Source organism: Diadema antillarum, unplaced genomic scaffold (assembly GCF_040938485.1).
Source record: "Diadema antillarum isolate AM-2024a unplaced genomic scaffold, OU_Dant_1.0 seq00001265_RagTag, whole genome shotgun sequence".
Lineage (NCBI taxonomy): Eukaryota > Metazoa > Echinodermata > Echinoidea > Diadematoida > Diadematidae > Diadema > Diadema antillarum.
In genome coordinates this window covers 1,899,176-1,920,004 of record NW_027272047.1, presented here as the reverse complement: position 1 = coordinate 1,920,004, position 20,829 = coordinate 1,899,176, and the positions used below count along the sequence as shown (strand labels likewise).

Sequence of the window (20,829 nt, the reverse complement as noted above, 5' to 3'; positions counted from 1 at the left end):
CCTGCCCAAGTATACTTGGGAATAGTATGCAATCAATTAACTTGTCAAGTCTTTTAATCCGCATTCAGTAATCAAAACAGCTAAACTTGGCCTAGTTGTCAAGTCAGGAAGCTCCCCTCTTGCTTGTCTCTGCTTGGATATATCCAATCTGACCTTCCGTCTAACCTTTATCCCCTTCTCCAGAAGTTTAGAACAAAGAGGGACTAAACTCACCTTGCCTCTACTTTGTATTAGAATACATTTCATCTGCCCTTCCTACCAGCTGTTACCCCCAACCCCTCCCACAGTTCTGATCAAGGGGTCCAAACTCACCCTTTGCCGTCTGAAGAACTCCACTTCCCTCTTGTTCACCTCTGCTTACATACTGTAAAACCATAAATTTTCCTGCACATGACACTTTTGCAAATTTCGAGGGGAGGCAAGATTTGGGGAAAGTAAGTTGCATGTAAAAGAAGTGTTTATCTGGACAATGCATTGAATGCCAGGGGCAATTTGCAAAAGTTTCATGTCGTGAATGTTTCCAGTTTTACAGTATATTCCATCTGCTCTTTCACGGCAACCCTTCCTTAACATCCCAAAAGTTCTGAACAAGGGGGGACAAAACTCACCCTCTGCTGCCGGAAGCGCTCCACCTCTCTCTTGCTAGCCTCTACTTCCTCCTTGACCTGCTCCGCGGTGCTGAACGTTCTCATGATCGGCTCCTTCTTAATATTCTTGTCGGCAATCTCCTGACATGGCAAAGTGAACATATTTTATAATTGAGTTGAGGACAAGTGGGAACACTTGAAAAGATGAATTGCATAACCGGTGAAGTGCCATTTTGGAAGATTTATGAGTAAGTCCATCATCATATGGAAAAAAAATAAAAACTTTTCAGTAATACCTCACATGTAACATAACAAGGAATATTCTTGAAGTTATGATTAAGCATATCCAGGGCTGCAAACATTCCCTCCTCATCCAAATCAAGGAGATTCCACACAGCAATCAGGGAGATATCTGTGTGTTATATGCATTTCAATGGGCAACAATAATTCCCAAATCAGGGAGATTTTGATATTCTCTCTTACTCAGACATGAACAGATTTTGACATTTTCAGGGAGACTCCTGCAGAATCAGGGAGACTTGGCAGCTCTGCATATCTCATCCATTTTCTTATCATTATCATTTTTTTTTTCTGCAGCTTCAATCACTTTATCTCAAATCAACAAGAATGGACCTTACTAATTTTGCAATCAAATTCTTCACTTTGTGGACTTGAGGCCTAGCCCCAGTATTCACCCAGGTAGTCTCCAACGACAACATAATTCTATCTAAAACATGACATCTACTGCATTTATACACCTTTCAGGTCATAGCCATGGTTACATACACCAGTTCCTGGTTCGCAATGGTTAATAATAACCTCTGAACCACAGCCTTTTCGTAACAAGGATTAAAATTTTACTCAAAAGAGCAGTTGAAGACACCCAAGCAGATGGTGGTACTTCATCATCGGTCTGACTCTAAGTCTTCCTTTGACATACAAAATATGGTAGGCTACTTGTATATCCCTGAGGAATTCCCCATCTCTATAAAGCCAATCAAACCTGGCAGAACACCCGCTATTAACTGCGGTGTCCAAGTTGTGCACATGTATGCTAAATGCATGATAAAATATTGCGGTTGGTGCCAGTCTGTTGCCATATTTCACCAAAGGTCTGCGCGTACAGAGACCACAGTAATGGCAAGTTTTGCTGTAAGGTCAGATCTGTCACATCTTTGGGGCATGAATCATTATGAAAACTACTATGCAAGCATCATAAGTCAATTTTCCTTTAATTTCTATATTTTCCCCACCTTCCAAACGACAGAGACATAAATTTATTTTTGTGACAGGCGTTGGATAAAAATGATTCATCATTATCATTATCAAAGCCCGTGGAGAATTTCAAGCACTACAAGCAAAAACGCAATGTGATGTAACATTGATAATAAATGCACACCACCACACGAATGTGCAAAGTGTGTCTACAATGTATCTGAAGTTTGCTTTAGGCCGGAGCCTAAACTTCTGGTGTGAATCGGACCATGGTGCCTGTCTATGAATAAAGGCTCCTCACCTGATCTTTCTTCAAGTTGTTCTGAAGCTGCTGGAGCCTGTCTGAAATGCTGCCAGTAGAGGGCAGGCTTGCCTTGGTGTCCAGCTGTTGCTTGGGCTTGGTCTGCGGAACATTAATAGACACATGATGGATCTTGGCTCAATCACACTCACAGGCTAATTTGTTATCCGTAAAAGCTTAGCCATTTAGGAACAGTGCTGCTATGAAAGGGATGGCAGGTTGAATGACACACACACACACACACACACACACACACACACACTGCAAATATGAGTAACAGACATGCCCATTTCATACTTAATCTATAATAAACCTCACTGTGCATGAACTGCTCCCTGATAAACACACTTTCATACTTTCTCTATTAAGAAACAAGCTTTCATACACAGTCACTCTCCAGTTTAAGCTGTTTTGATTTTTTGGTAACAATGTGAAAAAAAAAATGTTTGTCAATGGAAGGTATTTTTTTTTTGCTGTTGGTGTTGCTCTCTGTTAACCCATGCTTGAAGAAGAGCCGTGAGTATACTTGGGCAGGTGTCTATGGGAAATGTGTGGTGTAGCAAAATCAGCCCGACAGTAACGGGTTAAAGATCGCATGTCTGAGAAGCATATCATGACCAAGAGACACAGGAGGAACAAGCCGGGAACTTGAACCTATCGCCTGCTCTCTCCTGCGCAGCAGCACTACCAATAGAGCAGTAGCCATTTGCAGGTATGATGCTTATCATGACAGGATGTACAATGTACACAATTTTTCTCTAATCCAATGGGAATTTACTTCCTGTCCCAATGAAAAAAGAAGAGAAAAATTATAATATCAATAAATAAAAAATATAATAACTAGAGAAGCATTCTGAGAGCACAGACCTCCGCCAAGCATGCAGCTATTTCCACCACTGATTTTGTTTTTCCATAGAGAGATATCATCGATTTCCACCCATATGTACTTACAGCATTGTGTGCTGAAAGTCGCCCGATTTCCCAATATAGAAGCCTTTGTTACGTCATAAACCCTCAGCTGCACTGCGCGCCTCGCCCCAGCAGAAACTAGAGCACGCACTTTAGTGCGCGCATACAAACCTCAAATACGCGCAACCTGAACTTCCAAGTTCATTTACCCTACCTGCCAAATATCAGAAATCCTTCATGAATTCCCCCAAAATTCTCGGATCACTACCAAAGGTTAATCGTTTGTTACTTGTGTCATTCTCAATCTTTCCTGCAAGTTTCATCCAAATCTGTTAACTACTTTTTGAGTTATTCTGCACACGGACAAACTAACTAACTACCTAACTAACAAACAAACCAACGGTAACGAAAACATAACCTCCTCCCTTGGCGGAGGTAATAATAATGAAGATAATAATGATAACAATAATAATAATAATAATAATAATAATAATAATAATAATAATAATAATAAAAATAATAAGAAGAAGAAGAAGAAAAAGAAGAAGAAGAAGAATGATACTAATAATAATAATAGTAATAATAATAATAATAATAACAATAATAATAATAACAATCCTCAGAAAAGCACTAGAAGTCTAAGGTTCCAGGATGGAACTTGATGTGATATTGATCTCCAGGAGATATCTTGTGACAATAGAGACAATAATAACAATAACACTAAAAATAATAATACTAGCAATATAAATAACAATAATAATTCCATTCAGATTCAGCCCTACATGCTGCATTCTATCCTCATTTTTTTTTTTTGATAAATGCAAGGTGTTAACACAGGTAATGGTACACAGTGTGTTACCAAAGGGTCAAAGAAGTAAATACTTCCTATAAAGTCTCGCGATAGTGAACCGCGACACTCTCATCCAGTCTGCATGTGACATTTGTTACAGACAACAAGCTGGAATATCAAACTACTGTAAAAGTGGATATTTTCGCCCAACAAATTTTTTCGCAACTAGATCGGCGGGGTTAGAAGAGTTTTGGATGCTTGTAATTATGCAGAATCACGACATCACCTGTACTGGAATATACAGCTTTGTACGGCAAGCAAAAATATTCGCTTGGTTTCATTTTCGTGCTAGTTTGTGGTCGCACGAAATGCGCAAAAATTACAACGCGAAAATTTCCACTTTTACAATAGTTAGCCACCTGTCTGCAGAGACCACCTTCCTATAAAGACCACCTTTTATGTGGCCACTCTACACAGGTTGGACTGTATTCAGACTCCAGCATACCTTTTCTTCCACAGTCAAGGCTCGCTCCTTCAGCATACTGACATGTCTGATGAAAGTATAAAGTGATTAAAACAAAAACAGTGCAGGCAAACATAAAAGAGTGCATGTCAAAAACAACAACAAGAACTCAAAGACATCGTCATGAGAAAACCCAAGCAATATTTGAACACTCATCACCATACATTTCATCCTTTGAAGACTAGTCCCGAGTATACTCAGGCAGGTGTCTATAGGAAATGTGTGTCATAGCAAAATCAGCTCCTCCTCAATTGGTTAAAAAAAAAGAGAAGAAAGAAACAAGTAGTTTGTGCCAAATTGTCAAAAATATTAATTGCTCTGCACCATACATTGTTGGTGAGAAAGGCTTAAATTTTAATGAACCGGCTCAAAAAGATTCAATTCACATTTTACTTCCCTGATTTCACCTGGCATGTTAACAGGGTGACTACTAATCAAGAAATGGGCTTTCGTATTTGTGCTTTGTCCCAATTTCAGAAATTACTAGTAGGTTTCTTGAAGTGATTTTCTGCACACCATCTGCCAGAGTGACTCTGAAGAGATGAATGGTATTCAAACATTCAGTGTGCATGCAAAACTTCAAATCATAAGGTGTGAAACAGATTTGGTGCAATGTCAAACCACATAAAAAAATCAGTTACAGTGTCACAACAGAAATATAAAAATGGAACACTTTCAGAAAATCATGGGACTCCAAAATCTGTTAGAAACACTACTTTCAATTGATGCTTCCAATTTATTCCATGCTTCAAAATTCTTTCAAATTCACACAAGAAGGACGACTTGTTCCAAAAAATCCCCAAACTTAAAATTAGTGGTGACCAACAACACATATTCTGACCTTATGTGGGGGAAATCGACTGATGAGAGTTTTTTGTGGTTTTAGTGATGCAGTCAAGATGGTTGCAAGCCGTGTTCTGCCATTTTATGGTTCTGACCTAAATTTTACCATTCACACCAGAGCAGTCAAATGCGATACTCGATTCAAAAATATTCAGCAAATTCAAGGAGTGATATTTGGGCATATCCAGGAGCAATATGTCACATGAAAGTTAAATCAATCCATCCATAAATCCTTTTGCAAAACACACTTGCAGTGAAGCACAAGATGGCAAAAACTGTGGAAATCAAATTAGTTCATAAAACACACCACTAGAAGAAAATATTAAACAAGAAAACATGTATCACTGAAATGCAATTAAAACTGAGTGATAATGAAAGTATCATGAGAGACCCACAAAAGAAGACATAATGCTGCAAGCAAACTTACCCACGATCCACCGTCGTCACAATCACAGTCCTACGAAAATTCAAAAGGAATCACTAATTCAATGGAATTTCAATGGTTTATTGATGGAAATCATATAGTTACAGTAACATAACAGCCAACAGGTTGAGTTGCTGTTTACTTTACAATGAAGTAAAATTACAAGCTGAAAACTGGTATACAAATACAGAGAAATTTATAAAGATAGATATTTGTAAGATATGAAAATATGCATTATGTGCAAGCTAGAATTCCATATATAATGAAAATATGATAAAAAGTTTGCAATACAACGTGAATGCAGTTGCTAAGATTCCTTTATGACAACACAGAAAGTATGTAGTCAATTTAATTAACATGCAGACCGATTGGCCAAGAATATACTTCGACATATCAAGATATTAAAGGTGAGAAAAATTGTTAAATTCTACACATTTTTCCATCAATATCAAAACTACTTTGATAAATGAGCTGTGTGCAACATGATTCTTAACAATGCCATCGCACCAGTGGACACCTGACACCTATCCAGGTAAGGTTTTCAGCATGTGTCGCTTTATAACGGTACCCTTCACTCTCTCCTGCGGTCTTATTGCCCGAGGCGAAGAATTATCGACATATTGTCGTGATATTGTCACGGTAAGGTCTGTTAAAACAGGGCTAGAGATGGATTTTTATATCAAACACTTACTTCTGCTTGGTCAGATCCTTGATACGGGCATTCATCTCAGACAGCTGTGAAGGAAACAAACACATTGTATGCCTATAACTTTTTTCTTGTAACAAACCTCTAAATCTGTAATTTCAAAGCAAAAGCACTCAAAGTTTACATCAATTTATTCTAGCATACAATTTGTATTTTGTTTATTTTGCAGCTTAAATATACATGTAGCTATAATGGGAGAACCATTCTTGACTAGCACTTGTGCTAACTTTTGGTTCCCCCTTTAACAACATTATCTTCTGTTTTTCTATTATTTTTTTTCAGAACCTTTGTCTATGCATATATGTCTACATTACATACTTACTCATTTTCTTTGCCTTTTCAGTGATAAATGTATCACAACGAAACTAAATCTATTATACCACATGTATTCTTATGTAAGGTAGATATAAGTATGTGAAATATATGCTTGCAAAGCTGTAAGAACCTTGTACAAAATCATTGTATTCTCATAAAAATTTCATGTTATTGTATCTTACACTGTGGAATTTTATGTTATCATGTTATCATATTCATATGTATGTTTTTAATAAAGTCAACCCAACCAAACCCAAAATACCTAGAATGTAATAATACAGGTATTCATTAACAAAGTAGTGACATAAAAATCAAATTAGACAGAGTGCATTCAAACAATATCATTAAAGATATTTGAAGACTCTGCATGAATGATTCACATTGCAGCAAGCAAACAAAGAGGAAAAAGAGAAGAGTGGGAGGAATATCAGGAGGAGGACAAAGATGGGAGGTGGAAGAGAAGGAAGAAGAAAAAGAGGAGAAAGTTGGGAGCAGGAGGAGGAGAAGAGGAGGAGAAAGAGGAGGAAGATGTGGAGGAAGAAAAGGAAGGAGAGGAGGAGGAGGGGGAGGAGGAAAAAGAGGAGGGATAGGGAGAGAAAGTTGGGAGGGGCAGGAGGAGGAGGAGGAAGAGGAAGAGGAAGAGGAGGAGGAGGAGAAAGAGGAAGAGGAGGAGGAAGAAGAGGAAGAGAAAGTTGGGAGGAGCAGGAGCAGGAGCAGGAAGAAGCTGTGGAAGAGAACAAAAGAAGGAAGTGGGAGGAGCAGGAAGAGGATGAGAAAGAGGAGAAAGGGGAAGAGGAGGAGGAGGATGGTGATGGAGATGTCAGTGGTAATGATGATGATGAGGAGGAGGAATAGAAGGAGAAAGTCAGTGGAGCAGGAGGATGAGGAGGAAGAGGAGGAGGAGAAATAGGAGGAGAAATAGGAGGAGAAAGGAGGAGGAAGAGAAAGACAAGGCAGTTGTGGAGGAAGAAGAGGAAGAAAGGAGGGAGTGGGAGGAGGAGGAGGATGATGATGATGATGATGATGATGAAACAGTATTTATATAATACCACTTATTTGTAGAGACTGTACAGGAGGAAGAGGATGAGAAAGAAAAGGAGGAACAGGAGGAGGAGTAGAAGAGGAGGAAGAAGAAGAGAAGGAAGAAAGAGGAAGAGGAAGACAAAGTTGATAGGAGGAGGAGGAGGAAGAAGAAGAAGAGAAAGAGAAAGTCAAGGAGGAAGCTGTGGAGGAGGAAGAGGAGGAAGAGGATGACAAAGAAGAGAAGGAGCAGGAGGAGGAGTAAGAGGAAGAAGAAAAAGACAAGGAGGAATTGGTGGAGGAGGAAGAGGAGGAAGAGGATAATGATGATGATGATGATGATAAGGATCAGGAGGAGGAAGAGAAGGAAGAAGACTCCAACTCACATCATACTGCTGCCTCTCCTTCCTCTGTTTCAGGTCGTAAATGTCCCCGTAGACCTCCACCAGCTTGGCATGCAGCATCTCAGCAATCTCCCTCAAGCGCTCCTCAGAGTCGCGAGCGCTGATGCGGATCTGGGGAACGTTCTGCTCGACGCGGCGCTCCCGTTCCACCATCATCTCCGCGGAGGTCTGCGATTTCTCCTTCTTAGCTTTGGCGATGCTTTCCTGCACAGCAAGCAAACATGAAATGCACTTGAACAAATCTCTGAGAGGACATCCAAGATAATAGATACATTTTAATTCAAAAGAAGAGGAAGGAGCATAGGTTTTTGAGGTGTAAAACTAAAATTCTCACTCATGCTGCAATATAAATCACATCCCTTTCACTTGACACGAAAGAACATTGCATCTGTGGAATACTGCGAGGTGTTTTCAACAATTTGAAGATATTCAAAGCTTCAAACATCCATCAATCAGCTATGTCTACTTTGTTTCTTACTGCCTGCTTTATGTACATACCTATGGAAAACTGAGGCATGAAAAGAAACTAGAATATTACTCTGTATTTCATAAGCTTTGAGTTAGAATTCAAATACACTTGTACCAGCAATTGAACATGTAGTAATGTTCACTCCCAAATATATCTGACTCTCTTTTCATGTGCAGTTTGTATGAACATTAGCTACACAGTTTCTCAAATGCCACAATTTTCATCATCAGTGATAACAGACACAATCTCATTCCACAAAATTTGTACAGCATTCACGCCCTTCTGCTTCTAAACAATGACATGAACATTCAGTGGCGTTTCACAGGGTGAAGGAAGATAAGGAGGAACCACTTACAGCGATGTTGTATTTTGGGATGGAGTAAGCCTTCGGGTCCTGCTCCGTGGCTTGACGGCGCTTGGCCTCCGCCTCTTGACGACGACGCTGAATGTCTTCGCGCATCTTCCGCATCTCCTCCTGCAGGGAGTGTTCCGGAAGATTCCAAAGGAGGCGGGGAAAGAATGTAACTTTAATAGTCATCCTGTGAACTGTGGATCACTAAACCGGTTTTATAATCTCCTACAAAGTAAAAAAGGGCCAGTTTTCAGGAGACTGCCTATGAAGGGAGGGAAAACTCGCCTTTAGTTGTGATCTCATAAACAAGTTCTATGATCTCATTTGAAATAAAAACAGGACCAGTTTCTGGAAGATTCCAGAGGCGGAAAAAACTTGAGTTTAGTCATCCTGTAAACTGTGCATTGCAAGCTAGTTTCGTAATCTCAGATGAAATAAAAAAGGACCTACTTATCCCATTTATCCAGGTACCCATTTATACACCTTGTTCACGAGGGACGTGGTGGGTGATATCAAATCTTGTCCCCTAAACATTTGCACTTGACAGGATTGAACACTAAGCTCATACTGAAAATCAAGAGTCTTATCCAGCCAGTATGCATAATCATCATGTTGTACCAGGTCGACAGGACTGCTTTCTGCTTTTTAAAATCATTGTGTGTATGTCAGATTGTCTTTAACACGCTCTCCTGCGCATGGCAGATTGTTGCTCACCCTATGCGCACTCCCACTCCCTAAAGACAATCTGCCACGCGCAGGGATCCTAGCACTGTAACGACAATCTGCCAATATTGTCATGCAAGAAGCCAATTTTTATCTTTAAAAAGTTTTGACATTCTTTTCCCCTTTCCTACGTACCTCAGCTCTGGCTTTCCGCTCCTCTTCCTCCGCCTTCTCCAATCTCTCTCGCTCTTCACGGGCTCGCTCTCGTTCCTCGCGGGCTCTGCGAATCTCCTCCTGAAAAAGCATAACAAATGAGGTGATTCTACAAATCAAATGGCTATTTGAAATGTAGAGTAGTTACAATGTAGCGCTCTAGCATTGTTTTAACATTTCTGATCAACAAGTCAAACCTCCTACTGCATTATTCACTTGTTCATCAATTCTTTGAGGGTATTTGAAACCACTGTGTATTCTTTCCAATCCCCTAACTCAGATTATAAACTGTTGTGGTACCATTAAGCCACGCTTATGCTGTAGCCCCACTGTATTACTCATTGTTGTATGTTTCTTGTACGTTTTGCTGTACATTGTGCAAAGGCAAGGAAGAAAAAATATCCTGTGACCGACTTATATAAAATGTATGTACATGAATGTGCATGTACAATGATGATTCAGAAACCAATAAATCAAATCAAATCAAAGCAATTTTTCATATAATTGCAGGGATCGTATCAATCTAGATTATTCTGATGGCTGGAATGGTGTATTTTTGGTGGAAAAATAAAATATTTACCTTTCCTGCAGTAGACATGTGTAGTAACAAACAAGGGAAAACACTATTTTCCATGAAATCTGCAGTATTCATGACAACAAAAAAGGTACAAAACTGTAAACACAGTATAATACCAGCTGTATCTGTTGGCATCTCTGCATATTTGAAATATGTTTTGGGTGACTTTTAAATGCTGAGCAAATTTCAAAATACATGCACACACACAAAGAATACGAAATGAATCACTACTATGGCAAGTATTTCATCCTGCAACACTATCAATGCATTGTCAAGGCATACAAACTTATTTTGGCTGTGTTTGAAGCCGAAACCAAAGTTCAGGCTTTTACCTTGCGCTCCGGAGTCAAAGCTGAAACTGTAGAGTTCTGCAGTATTTCCCGGTGAGTGCGCTGCTCCGCTTCCACACGATCTTGCTCCCTCTTGTCGCGTAACTCCTGCAAACCGGACAGGTGTAACCAAGGGTGTTATACACCAACTTTTTTTGCACTACTTACTCCAAGCAGATTTTCAAATTGTTGCAGAATAATTGCTTAATCATGAATTTTACTTGCCCATAAAGAAAGTCAAAAAATATAAGAAAATAATCACATGTAAAGTCAAGGGATATTTTTGGCATTTTATTTAAATCCCCCACCCCCATCATGCATCATATCATTAGAGAGTGTGTGAAATGGTGAGTGTGTGTGTGAGAGAGAGAGAGAGAGAGAGAGAGAGAGAGAGAGAGAGAAACCTGAAATGAAATGTATACACTTTTCTTCTTATGCCTTTGGGGATGGAGAGATACAGTATTTTCCCCTGACGAGGACACACAGAAAACATACTCTAACTTTGTACCAAGAACAGTTCTCAAGAAAATATTTTTCGAAAGAAAATGAAAATTGGAGAATTTTGGGAATACAAAGATATTTTCCCCTGACAAGGACAGAAACAAAACATACTCTGTCTTTGTACCAAGAACAGTGCTCAAGAAAATATATTTCAAAAGAAAATGAAAATTGGTTAATTTTCGGGTACAAACAGAAAGGAGAGCTCCTCAATACCAAGATCACAAAGAGTTGCCAACATGTTTAATACTCTCTAAAACTTTTACATTTCCAATCTTTTTTACATACCATATTTGACTTTTTTCCCAAAATTTCCACTTATCTGCTTTTCTGATATATCTGTTTTCATACAAAGCAGGATGTCAGGATGGACATTCTCTTTAACTCTTTATGTGCTACGTTCGCATGCCCGATTCGGTCGACAGCGTGCCAACTTCGCATATTCCGCTCAAACGCACAGACCTGCCCAAACTGCTTGATAAATCACCCAGTGCCACAGTACAATGAAAGAGTTTCTTGCGATTCCGTTCCTTTTTTTTTTTTTTTCGATTGACTATCAAACGGTGTTCCCTTCTGGATTTGAGTGTATAATCTAGGATTCTGTCACTGTTTGTGTGCAAAAGTCACACCTTTAAAGTAATGTAGCTACTGAGCAAAAGTCACACCTTTTAAGTAATGTAGCTACTGAGCATTTGAAAGAAAAGTAGTCATAGATTGTCATACAATTCACATCAATGCAAAGCTTGGCATTTTCTGTACTATTTTGCTCACTGCATCTACACTTCAACAAAAATGTATTAAAGTGACATAAGATTTGAAAACCAGAATGTTTTCACAAAGCATGACTACGTTGGTGTCTCAGAATAATGTGGCACACAGGGGTTTCCACCATGGCACATAAAGAGTTATTAAAAGGGGATGGCTAGTAACTGATCAGTGGGAATCAGTGGGAATGCTGGGGATGATTGTTCCAATCCTTGTGGGATTCATTTAAGAGAACATTATATATCTATTGTTGAGTGAAAATTTCTTGCTTCAGAATGGTCTCATATTCAAGCAATGTGCAGTTTAATGTTTCCAGGTTAGCATGCCTGTCCAGTGACAGGGCATTAAACTGCACATTACTTGAATATGAGACCGTTCTGAGGCAAATAATTTTTAACACAACAATAGATATATAATGTACTCTTAAATGAATCCCACAAGGACTGGAACAATCTTCCCCCAGCATTCCCACTGATTCCCACTGATCAGTTACTAGCCATCCCCTTTAAAGGACAAGTTCACCTTCATAGACATGTGGGTTGAGTGAATGCAGCAATATTAGTAGAACACATCAGTTAGAATTTGAGCAAAATCGGACAATCCGTTCAAAAGTTATGAATTTTTGAAGTTTCTGCTCAGTCACGGCTGGATGAAAAGACTACTATAGCTTGTGATGTCACATGAGTACAACGATACAAAGAAAGAATAAAGAAAATTCAACATATTCCCATTTTTCTTGTGTAACAAAAGACCACTCGACTTCTCTCTTTCAGAAGGCAGGGGGAATAATATTACCCTTAACATACGTCAGTAGCAAGTCGAAGAAATGTGCACTTTATTCAAAAAGTAAAGTTTTGTGAAATTCTCCTTTTATTTTCCTTTCTAGTTGTACGCATGTGACATCATACACTGTAGTAGTCTTCTCTTCCAGCAGTGACTGCGCAGATACTTAAAATATTCATAACTTTTGAACGGATTGTCCAATTTTCCTCAAACTTTCACTGATGTGTTCTACTAATATTGCTGCATTCTCTCAATCCTTATGTATATACCATGAAGGTGGACTTGTCCTTTAAAGGGCAATACCAGTCTAGTCTGGGGGAGGATAGGAATGCAAGCACACAGGCAATAAAACCACTTCTCACCTGAGCCTTCCTCTCCGCCTCAGTCATGGTTTTCTCACCACCAAGAGATGACTTCTCTGACCTACATGTAGCCAAAAGAAAGTAACATTTACCAGTAGTTCACCTACAACATATGTGAAGTATCTTATCTTGGATTATACTGTATGTATGCTTTTGATTTGACCATATGGACAGTCAATAAATTGAGAGATACCCAGTGAGTGAAATGGAAAATAACAGATACTGTACCAAGTATTGAAGAAGAGAGTTGTTATACCAAGGAGGTACTAGGCTCACCTAGTACAATTGTTCCTCCTTGCTTATACTGTGTGGAAAACAAGGATAATAGTGTTGCTAGCCCCAAGACCTATTCTGGTGTAACATTGTAACTTATGTCAGTCATAACAAGGAGGCTTCCACAATAAGAATCTGAAACAATTATTCGCTGGGTGTAATATAGTAGTGAAAGAGGAGCTGCAGTATGTCTGCACATAAATCAACTATTGTTAGGTATACGTACTTCAAGCACTTGTGCTAGCATCCTTATGCCCTCTAACCATCTCTTACATGGTAGCATAGCTCTGATAGAAAAGGAAAAGATACAAACTCTAAAAAGGCGGGGGGGGGGGGGTGAATCAACCCCTCCAACATTTTTCGCGACTATTCCGCTGCGCGAAATTTTTTGACCGCGCCGTTCACTGACTTTTTACTTTCAAGTCTCGCACATCTTTTGGCACCAGTTTCCTGAAAATCGCGCATACTGTTATGACGCAACCTACATGCCTGTCAGACCGAAAATGTCTCAAAAACGTGATTTTGTGCATAAAGTCTATGCCAATGGAGTTTTCTCACCATATTCATAAAGATATGATTATTTTCACTTTCACAGGTTGAAATCAATTGATTTTAGCATAATGCTTGAAAAAGGTTCTGTCATAAATTTTGTGGAAAAAATGATAAAACAATAGGTCTAAAAACAAAGAACATTTAAGAAATTCATAAAACAATAAAATACATAAGAAATTAAGTTTGACAATCAGATTTTTTTTCGAGTAAATTGTTAGGAATGCTACAAAGAATGTTATCACCAAAAATTAGGATTCTAGGAGCTTTACTTTCTGATTTAGGGCAAAATGTATGATTTTATGCATACAGTATAAGTAAGATGTATATCAGCATAATTAATTAATATCACGAAAATTTCCATTTCTTCTTGTATAGGTGGTAGATTACGCCACAGGTAATGGACATGCCAATTTTCATGGTGATTCATTGCTTGATTGACGGGGGGAGGGGGTTGAATCCACCCCCCTCGGCCACAGAACACCCGAAAAAGTCCGGCCTGATTAGGGTTCACTCAAAGTCACCACACAATATAAACTGACATGTTGCACTTCAATAGAACAGCATGGGTCTAAAAGGGTTTTTCTTGTCTTTTTATTTCTCAATAAACATTATGAGTAAATTGTCAATTATCAAATGAAAAAATTTGAAAAGATAGTCCTGACTACCTCCTCCAAATAAAGACACTTGGTTTGGATTTTGGATTATCTATAGTGGAATATTAAAGACCAGGCTACTATCCATTAACCCATTGAGGACAAGTCCCGAGTGCACTCGGGCAGGTACAAATGTACGTTGTACAATGTATCTACTGTACATGGGAAATGCATGTTAGCAAAATCAGTCCGTCTCAATGGGTTAAAGGGATGGTATTGGTTGAGGCAAGGATTGACCTTCTACAACTGTAACTTTTTGCGAGACACAAGGAAACCACCTGCACCCACGAAATGTTATACAGAGCATGCAATTGAATTCTAAGAGGAATTCAAAGGTTATTTGATGAAAATCAGTTTTGAAATGGCTGAGACTATTAAAAAACAAAGTAACACAAAGCGCTCCGGATAAAAGGTGGGTCCTAACCTTTACATGTATATTTTGGATATATCTCAGCCACTTCAAAACCAATTTTCATTGAACAAATGTAGAATTCCTCTTTGAATTATAGTACATGCTCTTGTATTTCATAAGAGGTTTCTCATTATCTCATCGAAAAACCACAACTATACCCTCCCTTTAACACTCAAGAATATTTGTTCTCAAGATTTTTGTTACGTTTGGGGTGTACAATGTAAGTCAATTCAGCATGACTTGTGTTATTGTACTTCACAAAGTATGAACACTGTGTAAACAAACTAAACATGTACACAATTAAGGGTACTAGTGTTCACATACAAAACTTAATTCACTTATAATGCACTGATTATACAACTAGACAGATAAAGGGCACTTCAGTCTCAAATGACTCATAGCCCATAATCGCATACCTGCTGTCTCCTTAAGAGCTTTGCACTTTAACAGAGATTTTGTTTACACATCCACAACACTTAGCCATAAAGCAAAGGTCATGCCAGTAATAAAGCAGGTCAATGTACTCAAGTACTTAACCACATTCCAGGCTTCATGTATTTTGTTATTAAAGGCTTGATTTTCTTGTCAGCAAAGTTGTAATAGCTTTTCACACTCCTGTCAACTACAATGTATATGACAGGTTTTATGGACACTATTCAACACTTTGGTGGATCATGTAAAAAAAAGAATTGAATCTTCTCAAACTGATTTGCAGAATGTTGTCCAAATGGATTTAAACAGATGAACTCAAACTTTTCTCACCTCGTCAAGTACGACAAGCTTTAAAATACACTGTTAAAGGGGTCATATAGTTTTGGTTGAGACCTGATTTCAGGTTTCTTACATTTTTTTGGTGAGATAATGAGAAAGCTCTTATGAAATATGAAAGAGCATGTAATTCCATAAGGAATTCAACGTTTATTTGATGAAAATTGGTTTTAAAATGGCTGAGATATCCAAAACAGAGCGATTCTAATAAGTGTGGGACCCACACTTTATTACGATCGCTTTGTTTTACTTTATTTTTGGCTGTTTCAGTCATTCCAAACCCGATTTTCATCAAATAAACTTTTGAATTCCTCTTAAAATGGTATGCTCTGTACTATTTCATAAGTATTTTCTTGGTATCTCGCAAAAAGTTAAAAGCCCAATTCGCATCCCCACCAATACTGTACCATCCCTTTAACAATGTGGGGGACCAACTGAAATAAATTACAGGGTGTAGTTGAATCTTTGGTCTTGAATCTTGAAACTTTCTTTATGCACAATTAAATTTTTGTTCTTATGGTCAAGTGAAATTAATTTTGTACCAACAATTTCAAATTCTATTGAGTGTTGACACATCACACTAGCATTAAGTAGTGCAAAATTCACAAAACATGGGTACAAAATATTAACACACCCATCTTTTTATTTTCGCATCAGAATTGGTATCAAGCTAGGCTAAATAAACAAACATTTATATCTGACAAATTATTATTTTTACTACGTAACAGCTGGGGCCGCAAAACTTCACAAGTTTGTATTTGTTTTTATTTTTTTATTATTATTATTTATTCATCTATTTATTTTTTTTATTTATTTTTTTTTATTATTTTTATATATATATATATTTTTTTTTCTTTTTTTTTTTTTTTTTTGGGGGGGGGGCTTCTGGGAGAGGGTCAAGGGTCACTGGTACTCAAATCCCTCAGACGGGCGGGGGGGGGGGGGGGGGCTACACAGTACTTCAACTCACTTTGTGAGAGATTTCTCCTGCTCCATCCTCTTGCGCTGGCGCTCTTCCTTCTTCTGCTGCCACTCCTCCTGGAAACTCATGGTGATCAGATTTGCTCCGTCGGCTCTGATGGAGGAGAAATGATGTGAGAGAATCCTGAAAAATAAAGTGACTTGCAATCAGACAGATGGTGACATCAAAAAGATTTAACCAATCTCCCCCCCCCCCCCCCCCCCCCCCCCCGCTTTCATCCATTCCTGCAAACATACATCTACATGTACCTACCTACCTACCTACATCTATCGTTGTATTTTGCACTGCCTTGCTCTCCTCCCCTTTCATGAATATCATACTCACATAAATACTATTTCTCTCACTACAATTTATTATTGATGTTTCAAGTTTGTTTTCATACCAGTATTTTCCCCCTCATCATAGGGGGCAAAGCAACTTTACAACAAAAGGAAAGCATTTGTTGTTGCTGTATTTTTCACTCTACAATGTAAAGTCAGATTTATACACAGGGCCCAACATTGGCAGTGGCCCAGCCGCCCAGGACCACCAACAATTGATGTCGGACCACCAAATTTCCCCAAAAAAAGAGTTTTTCTTTTCATTTTTATCTATTTCTTTTTTAGTTTGTGGCCTGATCAGGCAACTAAATTTCAAAATCAAAATTCACATTTTCTTTATTTTGGGCCACTACATTTATTTTTCTGGCTACCAAAATGTCTAATTCAGAGATTTTGTTGGCCCAAACGGGCTATCAAAGATAAGTGTTAGTGTCGAGCCCTGCTACACACACTCCTCAATATGGAACAAGGAAAAGTAGAAATTACGCGGTGCGTAATATATGTCCCCGCCGGAAGTAGCATTTAGTAGCAAAATGTACAATATAGGTAAAAAATCAAGGTCAAAGGTCAAAGAAGTCAAAGGTCAAAATTCTGTGTAGAAGTTTTGAAGCCCTCATCTAGTGCCATCACATAAAGCAAACGGAATCGAAATCGGGTTAGAAATGGCGAAGGAGTAGCATTTTGTAGCCAATGTACAATATAGGTCAAAAATCAAGGTCAAAGGTCAAAGGTCAAAATTCTGTGTAGAAGTTTTGAAGCCCTATCCTAGTGCCATCACATAAAGCAAACGGAATCGAAATCGGGTTAGAAATGGCGAAGGAGTAGCATTTGGTAGCAAAATGTACAATACAGGTCAAAAATCAAGGTCAGAGGTCAAAGAAGTCAAAGGTCAAAATTCTGTGTACAAGTTTTGAAGCCCTCACCTGGTGCCATCACTTAAAGCAAACGGAACTGAAATCGGGTTACAAATGGCGAAGGAGTAGCATTTTGTAGCAAAATGTACAATATAGGTCAAAAATCAAGGTCAAAGGTCAAAGAAGTCAAAGGTCAAAATTCTGTATAGAAGTTTTGAAGCCCTCACCTAGTGCCATCACATAAAGCAAACAGAATCGAAATCGGGTTACAAATGGCGAAGGAGTAGCATTTTGTAGCCAATGTACAATATAGGTCAAAAATCAAGGTCAAAGGTCACAACTGAAATTCTGTGTAGAAGTTTCAAAGCTCCCATGTAGTGCTATCATATAAAGCGAACAGAATCAAAATTGGGTTAGAAATGGCGAAGGAGTACCATTTTGAAGCAAAATGTACAATATAGGTCAAAGGTCAAGGTCAAAGGTCACAACTGAAATTCTGTGTAGAAATTTCAAAGCTCCCATGTAGTGCTATCATATAAAGGAAACAGAATCAAAATTGGCTCATAAATGACAGAGAAGTAGCAAATTGAACATTTTGATCACACAAGGACGCACAGACGGACGGACGCACAGACGGACAGACAGACGGACACACACACGTACGGAGCCCGTTTCATAGTCCCCTGCTTGAACTCGTTCGGCGGGGACAAAAAGTCATGCACACAGCTTCAGAACAAGATATTATATCAGTAGTATGCATTTAGTAAAGGGGCAAAGGAACCCTACGATACAATTCTTTCCCAGCATGATATTACATTACTAAATCAAACCTGCACCTAATGGCACAGTGCATTATAATCTACTCCCTGGGTACACTGCATTCCAGTCAAGTTGCCTTGGTGGCATTAATAAGCAAATCATTTTCTAGTCACTTCAAAATATTTGGCTCCCCACTAGGTACTCATTAAACAATTTGTAGGTGTAGAGGGGTGATGTGGACTATTTAAAGTTCATCAAAATACCAAGGGAACTATGTACTTGGAATGCCATCTCTTGGTTGCACTAAAGACAATTTGATATTAACCCGTTGAAGACAAGTCCTGAGAATACTCCGGGAAAGGGTCTATGGGAAATAATGTGTGTTATAGCAAAATCAGTCTGCCCACAAGTGGTTAAAAGCTCTGCTGTTCAGGGGGAAAAAATGACTATGTTTTGATAGTACACATACATAATGGTATCAGCTTTTGAATAATCCATACACCATGCAATACATGTTGCTCTCATTCAAACGATACATAGCTCGGATCTAGATGTAAACATGTGTACAGTTGTAGCATGCTGTAATTAAAAAGAGATCCCAGCGCTGAAATTGGAAGTAGAATAGAAGTGATAAAAGTCCTGTGAAATTAACATACATAAAACACCATGATGTATTGACTATTTTTAGATATTAGATATTCAAAACATGAATCCTTACCTCAACCAGTACTGTACAGTCAATTTAACATCCTGATGATTCATTTTACAATTACAATACGGGCCTACATACGGACTTATCTATTTTTTGGCATCATACTCTCAGAGGAAGAGTGGGTGTGATGTCCCCCCCCCCCCCCCGCCTTGCTAATTTTTCCATACCACTCTTTACTACCCTACCTTCGTTCGCTATCAATACACATGGATACACACACTCACAGTCCCAGAGTGGACTACTAACATTACGATTAGGACGAATGTGAAGCTGTCTAACACCGCGTTACATGTCAATTGCATTAGGCTACGCCAGCTAGGCTGCATGGCTGGAATGTTTACATTCACTTATTTGATGAGTTGGTCAAGGTTTAGGAACAGTATCGACAGGTCAAAACAGGCGCTGATTTCTCTAAAAAAATATCCGTAGCTTCGGTAGGCTACATAACTGCGGTGCAGTGACCACATCACGATCCCATCCCTGCCTGGCCCGTACCCCCGAGAGTAGACGGGGCACAACACTGACCGAGCCGCACCCACCTACCACCTGTTTACTGTTTACTGCGTAGATGGGTAGAACAGCTACACGAGCAAGGGCGAGAAGAAACGAACACAGAGCCTTCGCACATCATGTCTGAATAAAAGACGATAATCACAAAGCAAGTCACAACCGCACCTCTGCATACACTACAAGACGTCAGAAAGGCTGATACATGAAAAATTGTCATTCAAATATGACTGACGTACGACTCAGCTCAGATTACCTCGTATTGCGCTGAAAATATGTCGAATATCAACGCAATTTGAAGGGTTTACGGTCGGATTGCCCTGCTGAGACTGCCCTGGTTGTGCGAGAGTTCGTCCTGTATGGTGTTGTATAAACAGTCTGCACTCAGGAGAAGTTTGCGTCAGGTGGTGGGTGCTTGATCCAAGACGTGAGAAGCGCACTGTGTGTGTGCAGTGTACACACAGCTAAGCTGCTCGCGTTTTTTGAAAGCGCGGGTAGGAGCTGCAGAATCACCCTCCCAGTCTGATCATTGAAGCCATGTGAACAACAAGCAAAACAAAACAAGAAAAAACGAAACAAACAAAGCACAAAAACCCATGTAACCAAACAAACAAATTCATTGACAATCACTTAAATACAGAAAAATATAAAACCACCGCCAGAAGGGGAGGCGAACTGTTCCAGAATCACTTTTAAAACAGAAACTCGGTCACATTCAATAGACACATATCTTTTTTCTTTTCCTTTTTTTAATCTTTTTGATTTGGGGAATTGAAGGGGTTAAGAAGATGAAACAGTGCGCCCCATTGTAGGCCCCTATATGTTTTTTATGTGGTTCCCAAAGGAAACCAAAACCCAAATATGAACGGGGATTGAGTGAAAGCAGCAATATTGGTACAACACGTCATCAGTGAAAGTTCGAGGAAAGTCGGACGATTATATTCATAAGTTACGAATATTTGTTTCGGTGCCATCATAGCTGTATTTAA

The 20,829-nt window shown here is 38.9% G+C and overlaps 1 protein-coding gene across 2 annotated transcripts in view; it reads right to left on the bottom strand.

The window, feature by feature from the left end:
* LOC139745448 (uncharacterized) overlaps positions 1 to 20,211 on the bottom strand; it is a 30,358-nt gene extending 10,147 nt beyond the window's left edge. Inside the window, exons 1-12 of one of the 2 annotated variants that reach the window (XM_071655835.1) lie at positions 20,097 to 20,211; positions 16,677 to 16,781; positions 13,049 to 13,109; positions 10,644 to 10,748; positions 9,717 to 9,815; positions 8,862 to 8,981; positions 8,020 to 8,241; positions 6,284 to 6,327; positions 5,596 to 5,625; positions 4,308 to 4,353; positions 2,104 to 2,205; positions 609 to 728 (exon numbers count right to left, since the gene is read on the bottom strand). In XM_071655835.1, the coding sequence (XP_071511936.1) occupies positions 609 to 728; positions 2,104 to 2,205; positions 4,308 to 4,353; positions 5,596 to 5,625; positions 6,284 to 6,327; positions 8,020 to 8,241; positions 8,862 to 8,981; positions 9,717 to 9,815; positions 10,644 to 10,748; positions 13,049 to 13,109; positions 16,677 to 16,756 (1,029 nt within the window). In that variant the 5' untranslated portion in view covers positions 16,757 to 16,781; positions 20,097 to 20,211. Of the gene's footprint in view, positions 1 to 608; positions 729 to 2,103; positions 2,206 to 4,307; positions 4,354 to 5,595; positions 5,626 to 6,283; positions 6,328 to 8,019; positions 8,242 to 8,861; positions 8,982 to 9,716; positions 9,816 to 10,643; positions 10,749 to 13,048; positions 13,110 to 16,676; positions 16,782 to 19,872; positions 19,951 to 20,096 lie in introns of those variants that run through there. The other variant, XM_071655836.1, reaches the window with a different exon arrangement.
* Between the last annotated feature and the right edge of the window lie 618 nt (positions 20,212 to 20,829).